This window comes from Poeciliopsis prolifica, unplaced genomic scaffold (genome assembly GCF_027474105.1).
Source record: "Poeciliopsis prolifica strain line A6 unplaced genomic scaffold, Auburn_PproV2 SCAFFOLD007, whole genome shotgun sequence".
In the NCBI taxonomy this organism is placed as follows: Eukaryota; Metazoa; Chordata; class Actinopteri; order Cyprinodontiformes; family Poeciliidae; genus Poeciliopsis; species Poeciliopsis prolifica.
In genome coordinates, this window is record NW_026562382.1 from 2,488,623 (window position 1) to 2,511,484 (window position 22,862).

Consider the following 22,862-nt stretch of genomic DNA (forward strand, 5'->3'; position numbering starts at 1 on the left):
ATGTGGCCTGCGCTCTACCTTAAAATATGAATGCTGACCATTCGAACTGTTGAAGGAGCTTAGAAAAAAAATGTGTTGGTTCTGGGAAGAATGCCGACAATCCTGCTGTTTCTATGTGAACTAATATTCTTGAAGCAATAACACCCCTCTCATTATGAGCTGAATTTAAAAAGGTTGATGGAGAACTCCAGGGTTGAATTTAGAAGAAAAGATGAAATTCAGAAAACTTTTTAATTCACTTTAAGTCTTCTCTCCAGGTGAGAACCGAGGCATTTTGTTTTTTACTGGCAGACGGTCAACATATTTAACAAAATGAACATCGGTAAATGTGAACGTCTGACTGTAAAGCGGTGACTCACAGGGGGCGTAGAACATAATGAGGACCGGTCTTTCCTCTTTCTTCAACAGCTTTCTGAAGTCCTGAGAAAAAAAAAAAGGAAAATAGGAAGACGGAGCAGAGATGGCATAATTTCCCTGGCTGAATTACAATATGCAACACTGTCAGGTAACACCCTTTGGTATGGGAGTTGTGACTGACTGAAGAGGGCTGACTATTATAAACACCAGAGAGAAGTTTATAAATGAAGCACTTATAGGTTTTGCAAACGTTATCAGCATTTTATAGTTATAGGCATTTTAGCATCTCACCTGATGCTACCATGTTTTATCCAAGCATGTTTTATCGTGTTTAATGTGATTTGTTGTTTCAGTCTTTTTACATTGATTTGCACATTTCTGCAATCCTGCCATTTCATTCCAGTAGAGTTGGCTCGTCGAAGACTATGGTTTCAGTCAAGCTAACTACAAGCTTAACATGCTAAAAACAGTTTGAAATCACCTGCGCTCACTTTCAAACTCACCGATAACCACTCAAGACAGGAAGCGTTAAAGCAGTGACAACAAAAATATTTGCTTTTAATATATCTTTTATTTTAGTTTATTTGTATAGTGCATTTCGGCAAGTTCAAAGTGCTTTACGTCACTCACACACAAAAATCAACAACTGAATCAACAATTTCCAAGATGCCATTTTTACACATCAAAATGTTGGTCAGTGTTTCATTTATTAAAAGCAACTCCAAACAGGTGGGTTTTTCGTCTAGATTTTAAGGGAACTCAGTTTCACAATTTTCCAGAAGTTTGTTGCAGATTTGTTGAGCATAGCAGCTTATTGGTGGAATATTTTTGGTCCTATAATTGTCATCACAAACTGGCCACACGATGTTAATTGGTGCGTCTGTACAATAGGCTTATTAAAAAAAAATTTGTGAACATTTCAATAAATTTGATAAAAACAAATGTGAAAAAAAAATGTCTTTTGACATATCCCTGACACAGTGAAAGGTTTTGGATTTTTAGACTGAAGATGCATGAGCCCTCATAATAGTTCCCTCTCCTCATAATCACCATCATGACCTCAGCAACTTCCAGAACGCCACATTCAGCACAATCTCCAGTTGACATCTTCAAGAAGCCCCACAGCGGGAAACTGGAGCAAACTGTCAGGCTTGCTGCTCATTAAATTAAAGGCCTTTCAGCACGCTGCATTCACTGCGGCTGCGAGTTGACGGGCTGCGCGCGATAACGCTCTGAAGGGTTTTGATGGCGGCCCTCGTCAGATTGGGCAGGATGAGAGCTGCGTGGAAATGTTTCGGTTGGGGACACAAAGACCGACATCTGACACGGGTGGAAACAACGTTCCACTGGCTTCTAACGCAAAAACTCGCCATAACTTTTGTCAACTCGACAGGAGAGGATCCTGCTCAGCAGGAGTCCTGTGATAACAGCAGCTGAAAACCAGCGTTCAACAACGCAGCAGATGCTGCCTTAGAATTTTAAAAGCCTACCCAAAAACTTCAAAAGGTTCGTCAAGGTCATTACTTACTTTCTCCGTTTCGACATGGACCACGTCTTTTGCTTCGGGGTTCTCTTCCCACAGCGGGGGTCCCGACGGGTCCTTTAAAAATGCTACCATAGACTGGAGGAGTGGAGAAAAAAACAAAACAACAACAAAAAGTCAGAATGTGTCAAAACAATGGCTGCACCACAAACAAAACCGTGCTGTGGACAACAATGTAATTTGTGTCAAAGCTGTAATAGTTGCTCCTAATTTGAATTCAAGGAAGTGAAACGGGATCTTTAGTGCTCAACACCTTCCTGTTTGCAAGGCTGCAAGAAATATGTCATTCAGCAGCATAGGGCTGGAGTATTTAAATCACGTATCGGCTAGTAACTATTCACATTTCTTAAAGTTTCTGACATTCTGTCTTGTTACAGCTATTATATTCCATCGGGATTTTTTCTTATTTCTTTTTTGTGACAGTCCGGCATAAATTAGCACTAACCTGAAGAGGAAGAAGAATGACACAGTTTTCAACTTTTTTTTTTTTTTTGCTATAAACTGAAAAGTGTCACAGCCTTTTGTGTTCTGCACATCCTGTCCCAATAGTTTGTGGAGGGAAAAAGCCTCAAACTTAATTTAGAACTGTAAATCTTTTGGGGAATGTCTCTATTGGATTTTCACATCTGAAGATTGATTTCTTTTTTTCACCCTACTTCTTTCTACAAAAACTTCAACTCAGTCAGATTGGATGGAGGGTGTGAATCCATCCAATCTTTTTTTTTTTGTGTCATTCTAGGTTTGGGCTTTGACTGACTAAGCATGAAATGATTAATCAGGTTAATCACAAGGATCAATTATTGAAATAATACAGATTTCAAAAGGCAACTTTCAACTTTGTAAAACAAACAAACAAAAAAAAAACAAAAACAAAAAAAAAACTTCAAATGACCAATTATTTTTTTTGTTTGTTTTACTTTTGTAAATGTTTTACCCAAAACTCCTAAAGTGGCAGTCTTATCTTCACCTGGTTCAAAATTATATATTTTTTATTTTTTTTAACACATATCCGCTTAACTGCTGCAAGTTTTGCATAGATGCACACAAAATTATACTGAAACGCTAGAATGAGTGTTATCAGTGCATCAATAAGATAAATATAAAACATCACCCATTAAATATTCTACAAAAACAAACTAAGCACAGGAAGTGGGTGTAGAAAATAACAAAGCCAAGTCATCATTAGCAACATGCAGCAAATCTAATATGCGAAAAAGCCCAACCTTAAATGTAGCAGGTCTGTTGTACTCTGTGTGGAATGTCCCATCTCTGGAAAATAAAAACAACAACAAAAACACACAAAAGGCACAATGCACACCGTCCCAGAAGTCAGTGGTGAGTGATGCATTTTCTTTAGCTGTAAAAGTGACATTACTTTCCAAAATGCACTGAGGTGTGAAGAGAGTGTGTGACGTCCAGCTGAGCGTCTGGTGACTCACTTGTAATGCAGCAGCTCCGCTCCCTCGCGTCTGGAGCTCGGGTCCACCTTCACTTTTTTACAGAGTTTGCGACCCTCTGAATCACTGGAAGACATCGACATGTGGACATGAATAAAAAAGTGTTTTAAAATAAGACGTTTTAAAATGTTAACTTTGCAAACAGACAAAAACAAAAAGCTTTAAAATTTGAGTAATTGCTCTGTTGCTCTATAATTCGACCCATTGCACAGTTCCTCTATATTTAACCTCAATGAGAGTCCAACGTTACATTATTTTTTAAATTCTCGTCATTTATTTAGTCTCTTTTTACCCATAAATATTAAAACTTGGTAATTTCCCATTTAAAGTCAGTTAGAATTACCAAAATGATCTCTTATCATGTCATTACAGAGAGAGGAAAGACTTTTCTGTGGCGATTACATAAAATAAATGAAAAGAAAAAGCAGCTTGGAAAACTGAAATACCTAACCGCAATGGTAAAGGCTGAGTTACAGCCGCATTTTTTAAAGACTAGCTTCAGTGACATGGTACTTAGCAAACCGGCCAGTCCAGGAGCACTGTTTATTTTCCTTGGTGCTTTTTGACTGCAGCCTTTGGAGAGGAAATAAAGAACGCTGCACATATTGGCTTCTGTAGTAGTGCTGAGCCAGTTTGATTGCGTGTATAAATGTATATTAAGGTACATTTGGAGTGGGAACTAACAAAGTCCTAAGCATTATTAGAGGGGCTAGTTCTTTTTGTGTGTCTGTGGTTCCTAACCCACACGAATACCACCGTAGTCTCAAAAGAAAAGGAAAAACAAACTTGATTTTGGCATTGAGAAATAAATTTGACCTAAAACAGAAAAACTTTAGTCTCATTTAATATCAGATGGTAAGAAAAATGTCTTGAGTATTTATATACATAAAAATATATCACTTCAACTGTGCGTATATATATCAATTAATATTTATGACATATATAACAAAAGTACTCTTCATTAAAGTTTAATCTGCTATTTGATATGCAGTAAACAACTTTCCTAACCCAACATATGAAAACTGAGCTAAAGCATTCAGTGAATAAACATCGTTAGCAATGTTCTTCTCACCAGCATCAAAACATTCAACGAGACTCACATCCGTAACTGGATTGGAATTGAAAATGCATCTAACAGCCTACAAGTACTTCACACTCGCTATAGTATAACCGCGTTAGCAGGAAACACAACCCTCCTCTTCCTCCATGACTGGAAATATGAACGGATGGAGCTTTTGGAAACGATAAGTTGTCGGCGACCAATTTTAGAAAGGAAGAACTCAGCTGTAGCCACCGTGCCCGCCACCACACAATCACAGCATCAGCTCTGTGTTTCGCGTTAAGATTGAATCTGTGTGGCTGCATACAGCCAGGCGGTAGTTCAGATGAGGAGCGTGTGAAGAACGGGATGCAACAGGACTGACTGGTGGCAGATGGCAGCAGTAAGGGCACAACAGGAGCAGATGTAACCCCTGACACGTCCCGCGTTTGGAGATGACGTGTAGTCACCTGATTCAAGATCAGTCTGCTGCTTCCAACAGCTTGAAAAACTGCCACGTGAGGGAAGCCATTCAGAAATGTCTCTCGGCGGGGCCATTTTTATACAGGTGACCTTGAGGGAGCAGGGGATGACAAAAAAAACAACAAACAAAACAAAAAAGAAAACGCTCTCAAAACTGTATCCATTTTATTCCGTATCGTTTGTTGCCCGTTAGACCACATAAGTCATGAAAATAAAATTACTTCTGAAACGGAATCAGGGGAAAAGAATCACTTTCGAAACTCTTCGAACAATTTTGAGGCAGCGATGCAAATCTGTCAGCTCCACCGTAGCCTGGGGACTTCTGAATATGAGATACGAAACCAAGACTTCTCGTTCCCTCTAACTGTGGTATGCTGAATGCAGAGAGTTTGTGAGGCAAATAAAAAAAGAAGAAATGTTACATCACTGACAGAAAATAGCCCAAGGTTTAAACATATTTTAACAAATGTCTTCTTACTTTGGTCTCTGACTTACACTGATTTCTTGCTTGGTAACATTACTGAAACACACAACCGCGGGTGAAAAAGTAGTTCACTGTCACCAGATTATATTAAACTTTTCAAAGTGACACTTTTTTTAAAATGCACTATTTTTTTTTAAATCGACTCAGGTGGGTGAAAACGTCTAGAACATGCTGGGATCGCTAGTCTCTTTACATTAAGACTTGCTTAGAATTATTTACACAACAAAATGTGCCCCATTTGAAAGAAATTACCTCCGTGTGTGAAGCCAGTCAATAATTTCCACCACATTTCTTACTTTTCTAATATAGAAGACCGCTGCCTGTTTGTGGAGTCACCATCGTGGGGAACACAACTTCAAATTATACACTGAGAATCTGCCAATATGTCGATTTCTCTTCATTAAATATTCAAAAGGAAACGCAGCTTGCAAATATTAGATGTTTTGGCAGAATATTACTTGACATGCTATTGTTGTTGTCTTTTGAACAACCAGGCAATTCAGGAGCACCATTTATTTCCTTTGGTATTGATTGGATGAACCCCATGAAGTCTGTAGATGTTAACTTATGTGTTAGTGCAAAGATATGGGTACTAGTCAGTTTTAGCATATATTTGGTCTATGAACTATTATAGTAGGGAGTTTACAAATCTTTAGAGGGAATATCAAGGAGCATCAGTGGTTGATACCAAAATCCAAGAGCCACTAAATGCAGCCCAAGAACTATCAGTGCCTCATGTACCGTGGTTTGAGATCCATACTCTTAGACACTGTTGCAGATGGTCCTTAAAATAAAACTTATGTTTGACAGTAAATTGTAAAACTTCATATTATCTGGTCTAGAACCTAGAAAATGATTAAAACATGAGTAGATGTAGAACAAACTGACCCAGAGAAGAATTTTAACATTTTCTGAGCTGCAGTATTTGAATAAAACATCAGCAGATCCTCTGAAACCAGCATCAACCAGGTACAGAACATACAGTACCTGCTTATCATTAAACGTAGCGTTGCTGCTCTACAAGTGACTCAAAGTGGGGGGGAAAAAAACAACGTATTACAACGTTGGTGGACTGCTGTCCAAACCAATCAGATGAGAAAAAAAGTGAGTAAAACAGAAGAACAGAAACGTTATGGTGACCCAACCAGCTGATGTTCGTTCAGCACAACAAAAACAGTGTGACAATTTTAGCAACTTGTTGCCCAATGAATGTGTGCAGTCATTTACCATTCATCTCTGGAATAACAGCAATCCATGCATCAGTGGTCAAACACTGAGCTGAGCAGGAAGCCTGGGAATGGTGACTCATTTTAATGGATGTTAGTCACTATTGTGGGACAATAAAAGGTATTTCTGTTTTGTTCTGCTCTGAGTAAAGCATTTTCCAACGTTGGTTTAGGCAGCATCACATGTTGGTCAGCGATTTTGTGGAGATGACTGAGTGAAGGTGAGGAAGCAGAAGATTATTGCCCTGTTTTGTGTGTGTTTTTAATTTATTAATCCCAGATGTAAAATCCATATTTTAGTACAGCATGTCCAGAAAACAAACAAAAACATCAAACAGGGAGGCATCTGTCTACCTTTGTAGATGGGTGCCTGAAGCTATTAATAAAAATATGAATTTTTCTTCATAAAAGCAGAACTCATCAAGAAAATACTCAACGTGTCATTAGAAAAACCGCCTTTCTAATCTGATTTTAAATATTTTTCCAAATTCGTTTCCTGTCAGGATTGGTAACATGTTCAATTGATTGATTGATGGATTGAAAAAGTGATGGGCGAGAGAACGGGAAACGAGACAGATGAATAGATCACTCATATAAATATTATTGGAGTCACCAAAGATCAGGAATGACATTTGAATTGCTTTTGAAGTGAAATGTCAAAATGTAAATTCAAACCAGAAATAGTTCAGAGAATGGTAAAAGCGAAAGACGTATGATTTCTTGGTCTTTCCTGAATGAAAATTTTTTTTGCTGGTAATAACACGATAAGACGTCTAATTAGCATTTCTGGGTCACTTGTATGGCATGCAGAAAGGAAGAAATGACAAAATTTACAAAAACAAAAAGTCCCCATTATGAAGGCTTGACATCCAGCAGTATTCAAAAAGTTACATTTGGATCCCAAATCTTCATTTTGTTCCGCTCTACTGTTCCCAGCGCGACAGCCAAAACTCGTATATCCTTCTGTGTTCTTTGCTCTCTTCCAAAATTCCAGAGGAATGGGAAAGGGGCAGCCCGGCCCTCCATTTCCTTCCTGTGTGAGATCATCCATCCCTCTGGTGGAACCCGGTTGGCCAACACTCAGGTCGCTGTCATCTGTTCAAAGTGTGTCATTCTGGCCTCGGTGGCCGTCCTCCTTGGCAGTGCCAGCAGTTCTCACGCTGCGAGACGCTCTTTCCTCTCCTTCTCCCTCTGTCCGCCATGAGCCCTCAGCTGGGGCTTTGATTCGGAGCCAGCCCGTTTGAGATGATGGAGAATTACGCCAACTAGTACAATGCTCAGCTAGAGAGCCCTGGCATTGGGTCTGCGTGTCCTACAGTGATAAACCCGGTTAACTCTTAACTCCCCCGGCGGGTGTCTGGGACGGAAAAAAATTCTGCTTAGCATTAGCACTCGGTTTAATGTTCTAAAGTTGGAGAGGGTAAAAGAGTAAAGAAGAGAGAGCGAGGCAGAAAGTATGCACTAAAGATGGACATGCATCACAGAGCGCCTTTGCACTGAAACACGGACACCGGCACCTCTGACAGGTCCTTCAAAGTATTTCTGAATTTGGCTCTTTCTGCCGTCCGCCTCGTCTTCGGTTTCGGACAAGCTTGAGAGAGATTGTGAATGCTGGAATGAGCTCCAGGTGTCGAAGGGGACTTACTCCCTTCCTCGTTGTTTCTGGTGTTATTATACATTCTGTTCTCTCTGCTGAGAAGCAGAGTTCATGCAGTTGATGGGTTGACAGGTATGAAAAAGAAGATGGTGAAACTGAGCATCAGAAGGGCAGAAAGAAGAAGAACAATAAAAAAAGAAAAGCGTCAAAAAGTCAGATCAGTGGGGAGCAAAGTAAGACGTAGCTTAGAGGAAACTATTCTCGTCTTTGTTTAGCACTTTAGATTTCGACTGTGAGGTTTGAAACAGGTTTATGACACCTGAAAATCAAAACTAACATTGAAACAAGGATCTTATCCTAGCCGAGATGCTCGGTTTTGTTCAAAATTCAATCATCTGAACCATATGAAAGGAAATTAGTTGGTTTTAGAGGTGCGCCCATTTATTGATGCGGATTTCCCTCATTTCAGGAGATCAGTGGTCGGCCTATACTTACGCTTGAAGCAGATCTAATCTATCTCAGCAAAGATTCAGGAATACACCTATCCATGTTTTTTTTGTTTTTTTTTCCACTTTCGATACCGATATCTGATGTTTGGTATCGGCTGATACCAATCCACATAGGGTGGGTGACATTGAGTTCAAATTTTATGATGATATTTTGTGGTTCTACTGTGATAATAAAAGTCAGAACTACTTGTTATTTCTGTTTTAGGCAAGTATATGGCTGTGATTGTATGACTGCGTTCATACAGTCACATTAGCATGCAGCCACAAAAATAAGTATCGCTCTTGGAATAAACAAAAAAAATTATTTGTAATACGTCTCTTTCAAACACCAGTCATATAAAGAAGTGCAATTCGTATCCCTAAGTAGCACACAGTAAATAAATTCAATCATATTTACAAATTTCACTGATATTTATTGATGCTCTCTTTGAACAAACTGTGGAAAATCCCAACAGCACAGACTGTTATGTGTCTTTTAGGCACTAACTGGAATTTATCAGAACAATAAATCAATTCTTATCACGAAAAGAAATTTGTCATGATAAATGATACGTTTAATGCCCACACCCACGTTTCAACAGAAGCTGCTTTAAAGCAATATATTTTCAGAAAATAGGAGACACTCTGTAAATCTTAAAAACAATGCTGAAGTACTGTAGCTTGTGTGGCAGCGACCATGTTAGAGAAACATTAGGTATGATTTGTGTTTTAATTCTTTTTAAGATGGTGTATGGCTAACAAAAAAACTTATCAAAAGCATTAAAACAAGTACTGCATTAGACCCAGAGCTTCATCTGCTCTATTAAGGTCAAGTGGGCCTTCTGATTGGCCCTTTACAATAGGAACTGTGGAGAAGAGTCATTTACCCCTCAGTAAATTATGAATTATGACAGAAACTACTTTTTAAGAGTTGGTCAAAGAGAGTGAACGTGTGAAAAGAGCATGGAATTAAGAAAGAAAAAAGAAACAAAGAGATTTAGTCCAATCATCCAATTACTTACCCACAGTTGACCCACGCAATGGTCCCCTGGCCCTTCACTGTTTGGGCAACGTCAGACAACAGTTTCAGATAGAAGTCCCCCGATGTAGCTGTGGACAGAGAATAAAATGATCAGCCTCATTACCCAAACAGTTTTACATTCCAGACAAAACGCAGATAACGCCGTCAACTCGGACAAAGAGACTATGGCTTGGATTACAGCCGGGGGGAGGATCGGCGTTTCACTGAAGCACAAAGGTGAGAAAGAAAGAGCTCACTGGGTTTGGGTTGGAGCGACGATGGAAGAGGATTCATGAGACGGGTCGAACACAAGCGGCTCGAATTACGTCTGCTTTCATCACCGGACAATAGCATCAATGTGCGGAAGACGGAAAGATTATGCTCGGGCACAAAAGGGTGGAAATGGGACGACTTTTTGGGGTTACGAGGATGAAAAACAGGCAGGTTTCTAGGAGCTATACATCTCAGCAGGTATATTACCAGATGTTCTGAATGTTTTGTATTAACTCAATCAAAGCAGCCCGCTGGAGACTTGCTAAGTCTCCTATGTCAGAGATAAAATTAAAAAAAAACAACAACCAAGGTGTACATTTTGCTTTCCGTGATAGAAAAAAAAGAGATATAATACGCACTGCATTTTATCAGACCTTTATCAGTTATGGCAAGCAAAGTGGATTCCTCTGAGCAAAGCAAGCAAAGACATATTCCACTCCTTAATGCAATTCATCATTTTTATCCTCCCACTGAAAGCAGCGCGTTTTGTTTAGAGTGTGAACCGAATGTGTTGTTGGAACGGTCCAGATCTGGGCTGCTTTTAAATGCAGAGACACCATCAGCGTTCATTAGGGCAGCACCCTTAAAGATGACACCAAAACCAAATGAATTCATTATCAGTTTATGACCCTGTTGAGTCCAAGAGGTCTGGATATGCTGACTGGCTTTAAACCCCGACTATAATGGACAATAAAATCGGAGCAGCAATGTGACATTAATGTTTGAGTTGTATATTTACTCTTTTTCAAGTAAAGGTAAAGTTCAAAGTTATGTACTAGTTTTTGTTCGTCTGTCATAAAATTCCAATAAAACACTTTTTGTGATTGTGAACTAACAGAATATGAAAAATTCAAAGGGTGTGAAGACTTTTGGAAGTTACCACACATACTCTTGAATGATTGTTTTCATTGTAATCCATGCATGAATTCGGGAAATATTTCAAAGCGAACACCAAAACAACGAATTCTTGCAATGATCAAGTCAATGATCAAACATTAAAGAAATGACAATAATAATATTGATAATGCTTGTTAATCCTTCGCTCCAGGTGAACAGTGTGGGTGTGGTACTTTCTCTCTTCAGCCTCATATTACTTATATCACCTGCATATTTTCACTTTTGTAACAATGACCAACTTCATCCCATCCTTTCTCGTCATGCTGCTGCCATCTTTGGTGAAAGCACGTTTAGGTTTCCAGAGGGTAAAGCATCTAAAGTTTGAGCAGATTTCAAGTTGGCTGACGATGAACTGAAATTTTGCACAATGTATAATGTACAGCTGAGGAGGCGAAACCCAGGGATTAATTATGAGCAGACATAAAAGCAATAAAGCCACTTAAAAATGTTCTTAAACCTGCCAAATGTACTCTGTGAAATTAGCCACTGAGCTACGTTTACCATAGACTTAACGTCTGAGGAAACGTTTAGTCCCATATTCTGTTAATTAGCGCACAAATTCTGTTAATCAGCAGACCTCATGCAGCTGATGGGAATGAATATTACTTATGTTATAATTTCATTTCATAGATGATAATAAACTCAACGACTCAAATTTCAACTCATAAAACAGAACATTAACACATTATGGTTTCTATTGTATTTTTAAGAAACAAACTCACTTTTTCCAGAAGTTTAACTGATGAGGATTTCAAATTAGCTCTATTTTTGTTTCATTGCAGTTAAATATTGTCCACACCTTTTCTTTTATAACTCACATGATAATGGATTCTTTTGATTTTATTTATCATGCCAGAGATAGAAGGATGGGAAATTCTCTGCATTTTGTGTTTGTATTTGTAGCATGTAATAAGAAAAAAAGTTGATATTTAATAATATAATTAAATAAGGATCTTTTTTTATTTTTGAAGGGAACAGTTGCCACACATTTTTGGATTAGCTAAGAATAACTACTAGCTTACAATGGTGAATTGGGGCTGGTGTAGATAGAAAAATTAAAATGAATCAATTTCCACAAAACATCTTAGAAATCTTGGAATTAATTAAAAGATTTTCTGGAAAAAACAAAACCATTTCTCCAATAAAAAACTGGAAATTTGTGTAAGAAACCTTCCAAACTTTTTTTAATTAATCTGAATTTTTCTTGGGGAAAAAAAGTGGATTTTTTTCAGTTTGAAAATTGCAAGAAACAGCTCTGTAATTTTCTGGCAAACAAGTAATTTTCAGTTTTGGATTTCGAAACTCGTCAACTTTTGTAATTCAGAAAATATGTTAAAGTCGCAATCTTTTTCTTTTTTTTTTTTAACTAGTGGCAATCTTAGTCTTTACGTGTGCTGATCTCATCATAGTTGGGATGAGGACTTGCAGTGAAATAATGCCCACGACTCTGTAACGTCACTGAGACTTTAAGTTAAGAACTAGCTGCTTCTTGTCCTGATAACTGAAAATCTTAACTTGATCAGAGGCAAAAGCCTGTGGAAATCTGGTCAGGCTGGTAGTTTTTCACAGCAGGGCCATCGTACTTTAAATTTCGTCATTAAAACTTTTTTAAGGTACAACTGTGCTGTCAGCCATAGCCAGATCTTTTGAAGATGACTGCTGCCCACTGATTTCCCATGAAAACATAAAAGTTGATTTAACCTCCCAGTTCATTAAATTACATTTTAAACAGTTTTTTTGCTCTTGCTTCAGAAGAATAAATCCCCTACGACCACATGATAATAAAGTTAGCATCCAATTTATTGCTTCCGATTTGGCTGCTGAATAAAAGTCTATTTACGGCACTGTGGAGTAAATGCCAGAGTCTGACCAGTCCATCAATTCCCAATTATTTAAGTAATGAGGTCAACTTTTAAATCAAATGCAGATCAGAAAGTATGGAAATCTGAGGCCAAATCCAGCAGCATCACGATTCATAAAGAGAGTTATGAGCAGATACAGTTGCTGTTCAGTTGCTCAGTCTCGCTAGGTAACCCAACCATGTCTGCACCAGTAATTACTATTAATGCAGAAAATCTCAGAGAGAAAAATGAAAACCCCCATCAGCTGCCAGAAAGAGAATCTGTTCAAATAAATAATTTTGTCTGTTTACTGTATAGAAATTGATATGTTCTCCCAGACCTTGCTGATGTGAAGGCATGTCGCATGGTTATGGTTGTAAACACGCGTTGAACCCAAACCAATGAAAGATGTCAGACTGCATCCATTGATCGAGTAGCTGCACTGGAAAACCTGTCAGCCGAACAAACTTAAGGATTCAGAGTGGGCAGCTGTTGTTTCTGACCTGTCTTAGTGTAGAGCACCAGGACATTGGTTCTTGTCCTGAGCAGCTTCTTGAAGTCTTTGTGGTCACCGACCTTCTCTATGAGAGGAGACACCTTCACAGCTGCCAGCGACGACGACAGCATCAGCATCTGCGGAAGCACACACAAACACACAACTGGTTGTTAAATGTTATTCTCGCTGAAGGAAAAATGTCCAGAACCCGAAAAGGTACAATTTTTACTATTTCCTCCTACGCTTGAACACAACGTCAACATTTTGAGCATTCAGTCAGACAGGAATCGATGCCCGAATTCATATTTCTTAGGGAAGTGGCGACACCCTTCGACAAGTAGGAATTTTCCATTAGATGTTAGAAAGTACTTGAAAAGTAAAGTGTACTTTCTACAAGCGGAACTATGTCTGTGTTTGATCGAGCTATGAGAGGAAGTTCAAACATATCACAGTAAAGAAGATGTGGTTTGTCTGCTGCTTTTTGGAAATCTCAGATTTCAGGTGAGGATCTGCTTTCACTGAGAAAAGCGCACAGAAACCGCTCATTTATGACATTAAAAAAGTGTTTTCTCATGGTAACCATGGCTTCAAAAAAATAATTGCAAAGAAAAAACAAATAAGAACATGCATGAATTTCTTCCAAAAAAAACTCTTTTCTTTGATGTCGAAAAACCATAAAACTGAGGGAGAAAAAAAACTTCCCAGGAATAAAGGCAGATATTTAGGATATTAAAACAAGGACATTCCCTGACATGGTAAATTCAGAAATTTGTAAGACAAAGTTCCATCAGAGAAAGAAAAAAAAAACTTTTAAGAAGTTCTTTGACATTATAAAAGTCAGACATTTGTACGGTGGCCCTGAAGTGCAAAGCGCTACAGCAAATTGAAAGCACAATTACAAATAACAAAAGCACTACAACATGAACAAAAACACTACATTTCTTAATGTCGTCGTGTTTTTCTTAATGTTGTATTTTTGTTAATGTTGTGTTTTCATTGATGTTGTGTTTTCGTTCATGTTGTAACGCTTTTGTTATTTGTAATTGTGCTTTCAATTTGCAGTAGCGCTTTGCACTTCAGGACCACCGTACATTTGCGACCAAAAAATTGACATCCTTAAGGTTTAAGTAGTAAGAATGCCCTAGTTTAATATTGTAAATATATAAGCGCTTACTCAGAGAATATCCAATTTTTTTTCTGCAAATATAATTTTTGGTAGAAATGTATTTCTTTATGATGACCTAAGTTTTTTTTCTAATCAATTCTAGCCCTAATACAGAAATGTAAATACTTTTCCTTTGTGTCTGCAGTCCGTTTGTTAGTGACGTTCACCGAGAACGTCATGTCAACTGCCCCTTTAATTATATATATTGATAATACTTGAAAATTATTCATTTCTTTGAATATATATGTATAAAAATTATGTATATGCTGAAATAAAAAAAATATTAATACTTCCAAATGCAAAGTATGTTAACGTAATTTGTTGTTATGAGGAGCGATAACTTAATTCACATTTTACACAACATTTATATCTGAAGAACATAAGTGACATCTTCAAGCCGACAGTACTGAAAACAAACTGACTTCAAAACGTGCAACAGGCAGGGCCTGCGCCTCCACAATTACTGTCGTTGAGCACACAGTGTGAAACTTCTAATGTGGTAAACAAAACCCAAACCGTGTGGCTTGGACTTTAATCAAAGGTGACTAAAGAAAAGAAGACTGATTACGCTCCAGCCACACAAAGCTATTTCTTTGCATTCTAATCCTCTGCGCGCCATCACCATTCAATAAAAAGCGCTCCGTTTCTGCCTACGGAGGACTAAATTAGACACCGAACACTGTCTGCGCGCTTAGCGATCCAGCGGCCTGATGAGTGATCTCACCCGGAATGAAAACAAGCACCTGTCAGCCTCGTTTTCTACTTTAATTTCTAACGAGATTCCCCCCTCCGAGGTGCGAGTGTCGTGAATCTTAAAAGAGTGGCAGAAATTTACATCAAAGTACAATTTTAAAATTAGCACAAATCTATGGGCCTCGGGGAGGAAAAATGCAGAAAACAAAAGCGAATCTGTGGGTTTAAAACAAAATGAAAGAGTAATGGAAGGCTATCCGTGCTTATTAAAAGTTAGCATTTCTTCACTCTACGTTAGTTCTTGTAGGAAACTCACATAGACGTCATGTTTATTTAAAAAACAAAAAAAGGATCTTTGTAACTACAGCTTGGTTGAGCGACTAGAAAGTGCCAACCGCTGCATCCAGCCATATGGCAACTCGAAAGACTCGCCGTTAGTCTTACTAAATATAATTTGTGCTCAGGTGTGGTGTTTTTGTCACCTGTGTGCAAGTGATTAAGTATCCGTGCCAACAAGGTAAACATAAGATGTTTCGGTGTCTGTATGGGACCCAAGAGGGGAGCGCTTGGCAAAGTGTCGTCTCATTAGCGGCTGGCGTGGGGACATGTTTCAGAGGAGAGCAGTCTGTGGTTATCAGTCAGTGGCAACAGGAGCAAGATTAGAATGAGATGAGAAGAGAAGAGGAACACCCAAATCCCACAGGAAATAAGCTTACCTCATTTTGACTTGATTCACACTCAGGAACACAATTGTTCCTTAACTCTTAAAGGGGACACATTATGCAATGTTGTGCTTTTGCACTTTCTTGTACTTCCGTTTGGATCTTGACTGCTTCTAGAAAGAATCCAAGTGCCAATAATCAAATGTTCAGTTGATGTCTGGATTATACTTCGTTACAAAAAACATTAATCTCTTAACACCAAATTAATAAGTAATATTATTATATACAAAATGTAAGCTCTTCTAAAATACTGCTTATCTGTTTCGACACAAGAAATTTACAGATTGTTAAATTTTGCTAAAGTAGAAAAATCAGATGTTTCTTTCGTGGCCCTTGGTTACATTTGTCTCTTAGCGACAGATTAGCCACAAATATTGTTATTGTTCAAAAACCACAAGATTTCTTCTGCTCTTTTGAAATACTAACTATGGCTGTGACTGCGTGGAGCAGCATTCATGGCACCACAAACACAAATGTTCTTCAAAATTGTTCCTGTTTGAAATAGACTTTTTCAGGATGCCACTTTCTTAAAATAGTCTGATTTTAAGAGATTATTGTTAAGTAGTAGAAGAGAAGTATTATCTCAAAAGAGCTGACCAAGTTTTTTTTTCTTTTTTGAACAGTAACAATATTTGTGATTAATCTGTTGCGAAGAGATGAGCATGTCTTCTGGTAACCAAGGGCCACAAAGTAAACATCTGATTTCTACTTTTGCAAAATTTATCAACTAGTAAATTTCTTGTCTCTAAGCAGGTAAGTATTATTTCAAAATAACTTTGTTTTATAAACACTGATTAACTTGGGGTTAAGAGATGAGGGTTTTTTTTTTCTCGTAACAAACTGCCACAAAGCATAACTCTGATTTTTACAGCAGGTGCTGAATGTCTGTTTCATAATATATTTACCACAAATGAAAAAAAAAAAACACACCACATTTTCACTTTTCTAAAAAATTCACCACCTGCACATTTCTTGTTAAGTAGTAAGTAGTCTAGGACAAGTAGTGTTTAAAAAGAGCAGAAGAAATCTCATGATTTTTTGAACAATAACAATATTTGTGGTTAATCTGTTGCCAAGAGACGATTGCGTTTTCTGGGAATCAAGTTCCTCGAAGTAAATATCTGATTTCTACTTTTGCTAAATTTACCTACTGTAAATTTTTTGTCTCTAAACAGATAAGCAGTATTTTAGAAGAGTTTATGTTTCATATACAATAATATTAGTTATTAAATTGATGTTAAGAGATTAACGTTTTTGTAACGAACTGCCACGAAGTATAAATCTGATTTTTATTTGTTGAATGTCTGTTTTATAATGTCTTTACAAATTAAATGACAAAAAAAAAACACATATTCACTTTTCTTCAAAATTTGCCAAATTGCACACTTTTTGTTAAGTTGCATGACAAATGGTATCTCAAGAGCTCACAAAGATGTTGTTTTTTTTTTGTTTTGTTTTTTAAACAATAACAATATTTGTTGTTAAGCTGTTGCTCAGCGACGAGTGCGGTTCTGGTAACCAAATTCCACGAAGTAAACATCAGATTCTTCCTTTCGCAAAAAATATCAATTGGAAATTTCTTGTGTCTAAGCAGACAAGCAATATTTCAAAAAAACTTAAGATTTATAAACAATAACTAATTTGGTGTTGAAATTAGCATTTTTTCTGGTGACAAACTTTTAAAAACATTAAACATTAAAAACAGGTTTTGTCGTTTAATTAACCGTTATCGTTTACGGATAGGCTAATTTTATCATTTTTCGCTGTGTTTTGTGGGTCTGAATTTACGCTGCAGAGAATCTAATCCAGCATGTGAAGGAAATGTGATAACTTTCTCCCTCCCACACCCACCACAGCCTCTACCAGACTTAATAAGGAGTTATTCCTGAATTTGACAAGAACCAGAGAAGATGCACTTCAAATATGTGTAATCAGAGAAATACACTGTGTTTCTATCTAAAGAGCCTAAGTATTATGAAGGTGGTTATCAGAATTCATTATAAATGACTAAAACCCCTCCATGCATAAATCTGCCTCTTTCGTCCATTAAGGCTCAAATTCAACACAGAAAACATTTTTAAACCTTTTAACTCCAGGCCTGGGTCTTTGATTCTTAGGAAACCACATTTTGATGAAGCCATTCAAACAGAAATGTAACAATCAACACTAATTAGAATTATGCTAGCCCAAGTAGCCTTTTTTTTTTATCCTCACATATTCATTATGAATTACTTAGTCTGACATGTTCAAATGCTCTTTCAACACATCAAGGCTGCAGAGAGAGAAACAGCCTGCTGCTGAAGTGTCTTGTTCCATTAATGTGGAACAACTCTAAACATTGTAGCATGAAATATTCAGAGTGCCGGCGCCTCCTCCGAACACGGAGGTACCGAAGAACGGTTGTCGTCGTCAAGGCGGCGGTTGCTGACGGCTGTGATAAAATGCCTTCCATCAACCAATGGTGTGTCATCTTTCAGTGACAGATGTACAAAAATAAAAATAAAAACTAAAACACGGGGCTGACAGTTTCTCTATTATACATAATAAGTGACAGGCCAATTCAGAGGCAGAATTACTGCAATGCTCATGATTTCATCTAAGGCTTTATCTCCAAGCAGTTCATGCATACGGCGGCAGAAACGAATTAATTCAAAGCTGAAATGAATGCATCGGGGAGCGCACTGGCCAGAACAATATGCAGCTTGATTTATACAAGCCGAGAACAGCCACCTCGGACATTTTTTATATATTGTTTTTAATCAATGACAACATAATCGAAAACTTCGAGCCCGGTAAGCCTTTTTATTACATTATTTTTAGAGGTGGATTAGTGGCTCATTTCCAAAGCTTCTCCATTAAAATCATCCAGTCAGTCAAATATCGGATGGATCGTCGTTCACCATCTCACATCTAATACTGTAAGAGCTCCAGCTCTGAGGCGTTCCATCGAAAAGGAAATATAATATTGAGGGTTTCACTGTTTCACTAGGGGTCTGTTTCTACTTGTTGAAAGCAAAATAAGTCAAGGAAAGATAGGCAAATGGTTCTCTAATAATGAACTTTACTGGTACTTGTAATGCACATTATGAAAATAGTCTAAGCATACAATGAAATTAAGTACAGTGGGCATGATACAATGAACGGCCAGTGAAGAATACTTCAGATCCCCTCTAAAAACACAAATAACTGCCTATTTTAATAGTTCAAACATTAAATATATCATCATATGCAAGGTTTGACCCAGTGTATTATAAGCCTGGCGGGTCACCAGGCTTTACTTGCAGTTTATTACCTGATCAAGAAGGCAACTGAAAGTATATTTGGTTTCTGAAGAGTCAATTTAGTCAACTTTTTGATGTACTTGGGTTATACAAAGGAAACATTTAAGAGAAAAAAAGTCTTACTATAATACCTGTTAAATGAGCATGCCACAAATCTGGCTTTAATTTCTTGAAAAAAAAAAAAAAAAGCAATAAAATCTGTTTTAATTTCCCATAGGCCATCTAGGAGCACATCAAACATGAGAAACAGGTTGCTCTGGTCAGATAAGACTCAAACTGAACGTTCTGCTCTGCAAACAAGGCGGCAGGAGTGACGGAAATCAAACGCTCCTCGTAACCTTGAGCACACCATCACCGCCATCTTTTCTTTAGCAAGCCAGAGTCAATGGGAAGATGAACTTCGAGAAGCCACATAAGACGTAAGACTTGTGCGAATGTTCGTCTCTCTGCTAAACAGTCACCATAAGCACACAGTGAGAACTAAAATGGAGAAATTGATGTCAAAATATACAGTCAACATCTTGACTGATTCAATTGAGAATAAGAAGCCCGACTTGAAAATGTACATTTAAGTATGTTATGTATGCAATCTGACTCCCTTTGAGCCATTAGGTAATAAAGAATAATAAAAGTTTTAGTAAATCTGGTAGACCTACAGCCTCAACTAGAAGAAAAGGCAGTTCTGCAAAGTATTGATCCAAGAGGTGAGAATACTTGTTTTTTTAAGAGACTATAATTTAATTTGGTTTTCCAAATCAAAACTTGCTATCTCTCAAAGAACTCAGAGATGCCCCACCCTTTAGGGGTCAGAGAGGAAGTTAGGCCATCTGGCCGTTTAAACATCTCAAAAGAGACATTTGTCATGACGTAAGCGACAATTTTCCAGGAACACGTCAAATCCTTAATCCGCACAGAGAAACGTCAACATGTTGTTTTGGAGCTGGAAAAGGCTGACTCACCATTTCATTTCTCAAAACCATAAATGTCGATCCATTTCACGTGGTGTGACAAAAAAGAAAGAGAAAAAAGGTCACTGGTCTGTTTTTGTCTTCCAATTAATCCAGATTAGATTAAAAAAAAAAAAACTCATCATGGATATGTTATGTATGTGCAACATTTTCAGTTAAAGAGAAATAAAGTTGAAAGACGAATTTCTCGTATTATATCAACACCATAATTTAAGTTCCAAATTTCATTTTTTTTCCCCGTCGATGAATTACATCAAGAGTTGTTACATTGCTCTCCAAACATTTTGACTTGTTCTTTTTTTTTTTTCCAAAGTTACATGATAAAAAAGAAAAAACAAAACAAAGTGAATGAATCTCTGCCATCTGGTTTTTAAGCAGATTACAGTGAAGTGCAACAACCAGACCCAGTGAGACACAACGACAAATGTCATCTGGCATCACAAAACTGATGCTTTTTGTTTGCTGAAATGTCCTCCTTGATCTGAGTGAACTGTTCCTTTCCGAGTCTTATCTGCTATGTAAGGTGTGCTGCATGCTCTGCAATAAAAAGCAAAACGCGATGCCATGTGAACAGAAGATAACCGTTCTCCATCTGTAGCTTCGACGCAAATCACCTTAATGCTTCTCAAGTATCTTCCTTACCTCTCAGCGAGAAGTGAATTTTGAATGCCCCAACAGCTGTTGATCTGTTCGCCTTCAAACCGGCTAAGCCACTTCTGTTTTGCTGAGCAGTGTCTTTCCCAACAGTAGAGATCCTTTGTCAAAAAGCACGCCTGCATCTGTTTCTGCAATCACGCGTTTATCGGGACATTTAAAAAGCGAAAGACTACGGCAACAGGTGAGCAACAGGTGAGCTACACGTTCACGGTGAAGTGGTTGCCCACTGCTTTCAGTGACAAAAAAATGAAATGTACATCCTATGCCCTACAGTTCTATAGAATTACCTTTTCTCTTGAGATATCCGCCTATAGTTTAATGATTTGCAGCCGTTTGAGCTTTCCTATCAATACGGTTAATACCCATCCATACCTCATCAGTGACACAGATGCAACATTTGACACGAACAATCCAAGTATCAGCTGTAACCTGGTTGTTTTATTGGATTATTATTTTAAAAATATACATAAAAATTACTTTAATCTGGTTTCTGTCTCAACTTTAATTTCCATTACCTTACATAATTTTTTTTAACGTCTAATTAGATTTAGGTGCCTCTCTAAATGTTCTGTGATTTTTTTTTTCTCTCCAAGTTTATGTTTTATATTTTTGTGAATGTCTGTGTAAAGAAGCACAGAAGAAAAGCGTTAATTCAACCATCACTGGTGGTTTATAATTAAACGTGAGCTTTTCTTTGAACAACAATGACATCCTTGACCTCATCCGGTTGCCAAAACTCCTCCACTCTCCATATAAACCTTGTCCCACTACACTTCATAGTCACTCGAATAATCTGCTTTTTTTAATATACACAATATGTGGAAGTATTGTGACCACATGTGACAGTTCAGAATAATCTTAGGTTGGATTTCTAGTGTTTGGATGTGCTTAAACAAAATATAATACTTTCAAAAAGGGATGCGCTGATGGAAATATTTTGGCCAATGCCAACACCCGATATTTATATTGCTTTTATAGCTGATATTTATCGATATTATATATTTTCCTCCACCCTTTCAACACCACGAAAGAAACGATTGTCGCCATCCCGGACAATGACCAAACAGATACCACATAACCAAACGCTTCAATTAACCCTATGGAAACAAACGGCAACAAGACGGAAATAAAATTCGGTTATTAATTTCGATTCAGTTTACTTATCGAACTAATGCAGATATGTATCATAGTCACTTCATCCCTTTCTGCAACTTCACTGGCTTTTCAAGGTGTCATAAATGCCAAGCCACAGCCCAAAAACAGGCGTGTTAGATCTAATATGGGCCAATATTAATGCAGTCATAAAAAGGGAGAAATCTCAAAACTCCTGAAACAAGAAAACGGTCAAATTTCTTATAAATTCCTGCATAGACATGAACCTTCATATTCTTTGCCTAACGGGTCAACATTATCATTCAAAACCAGGATTGGGACAAGAGATAATCAATAAAAGTACGAAAAAACAAATATTTTTTACTTACTAAGTTGATTTTACATCCCCTAACCATCTTTCCTGCATCATCTACTGCTGATACACACTCTGTCAATTATAGCTGAGAGTAAGCACTCTAATGAATGTCTTTCAGCTCCAAAGAGCAGTGGCCCGTCGCCAAGATAGCAAACACTGCCACTGCCCAAAAGCATACAGAGATGAGTTTACAGAAACACCCATGCATCGACAGTCTGTCAAAGCTGCAGCACTACAGGAAGCAGACCCGGAAAGCATTTGTTTGTTTTAAAGATTGGTTTACAGCTGTATGGATCCCCAGCCTGTATAACCAAATCGAATCCATCACATTTAATGTATTTTCAATGCTGGTGTTGACAAATGTTTTCTTTTTAATGAAATTCTGTTTTGAGAATGTTTTTCTTATCTTTTTTTTAAATTATTATTTATCATTATGGAAAAACAAAATTCAATTAAAATCAACTTTCTCGTTCTAATTTACACCCAAATCCTTACATTAGCGAACAGCTTCCTCTTTGACCTCATTCACAAGTTTTGCAGGAATTTCATAACTGAAAACAACACGTTTGTGGACTAAAAATAATTTTTTGTCTTTACTCTGTTGCAACAATGTGTCCGGCTTTTCTCCAAATGCAAGTCGTGAAGGAGGAACAAGAAGGAAAAAAAAACATTTTCCACAACGTTTGTTCAGCTTTTTATTATATAG

The 22,862-nt window shown here is 37.5% G+C and overlaps 1 protein-coding gene across 2 annotated transcripts in view; it reads right to left on the minus strand.

Annotated features, from left to right (window-relative positions):
• The window catches only part of pdia5 (protein disulfide isomerase family A, member 5), a 58,794-nt gene that overhangs the window by 34,895 nt on the left and 1,037 nt on the right, over window positions 1-22,862 (minus strand). The window contains exons 1-7 of one of the 2 annotated variants that reach the window (XM_055032190.1): window positions 15,777-16,005; window positions 13,210-13,339; window positions 9,697-9,784; window positions 3,340-3,423; window positions 3,124-3,169; window positions 1,886-1,978; window positions 360-420 (exon numbers count right to left, since the gene is read on the minus strand). In XM_055032190.1, the coding sequence (XP_054888165.1) occupies window positions 360-420; window positions 1,886-1,978; window positions 3,124-3,169; window positions 3,340-3,423; window positions 9,697-9,784; window positions 13,210-13,339 (502 nt within the window). In that variant the 5' untranslated portion in view covers window positions 15,777-16,005. Of the gene's footprint in view, window positions 1-359; window positions 421-1,885; window positions 1,979-3,123; window positions 3,170-3,339; window positions 3,424-9,696; window positions 9,785-13,209; window positions 13,340-15,776; window positions 16,006-22,862 lie in introns of those variants that run through there. The other variant, XM_055032189.1, reaches the window with a different exon arrangement.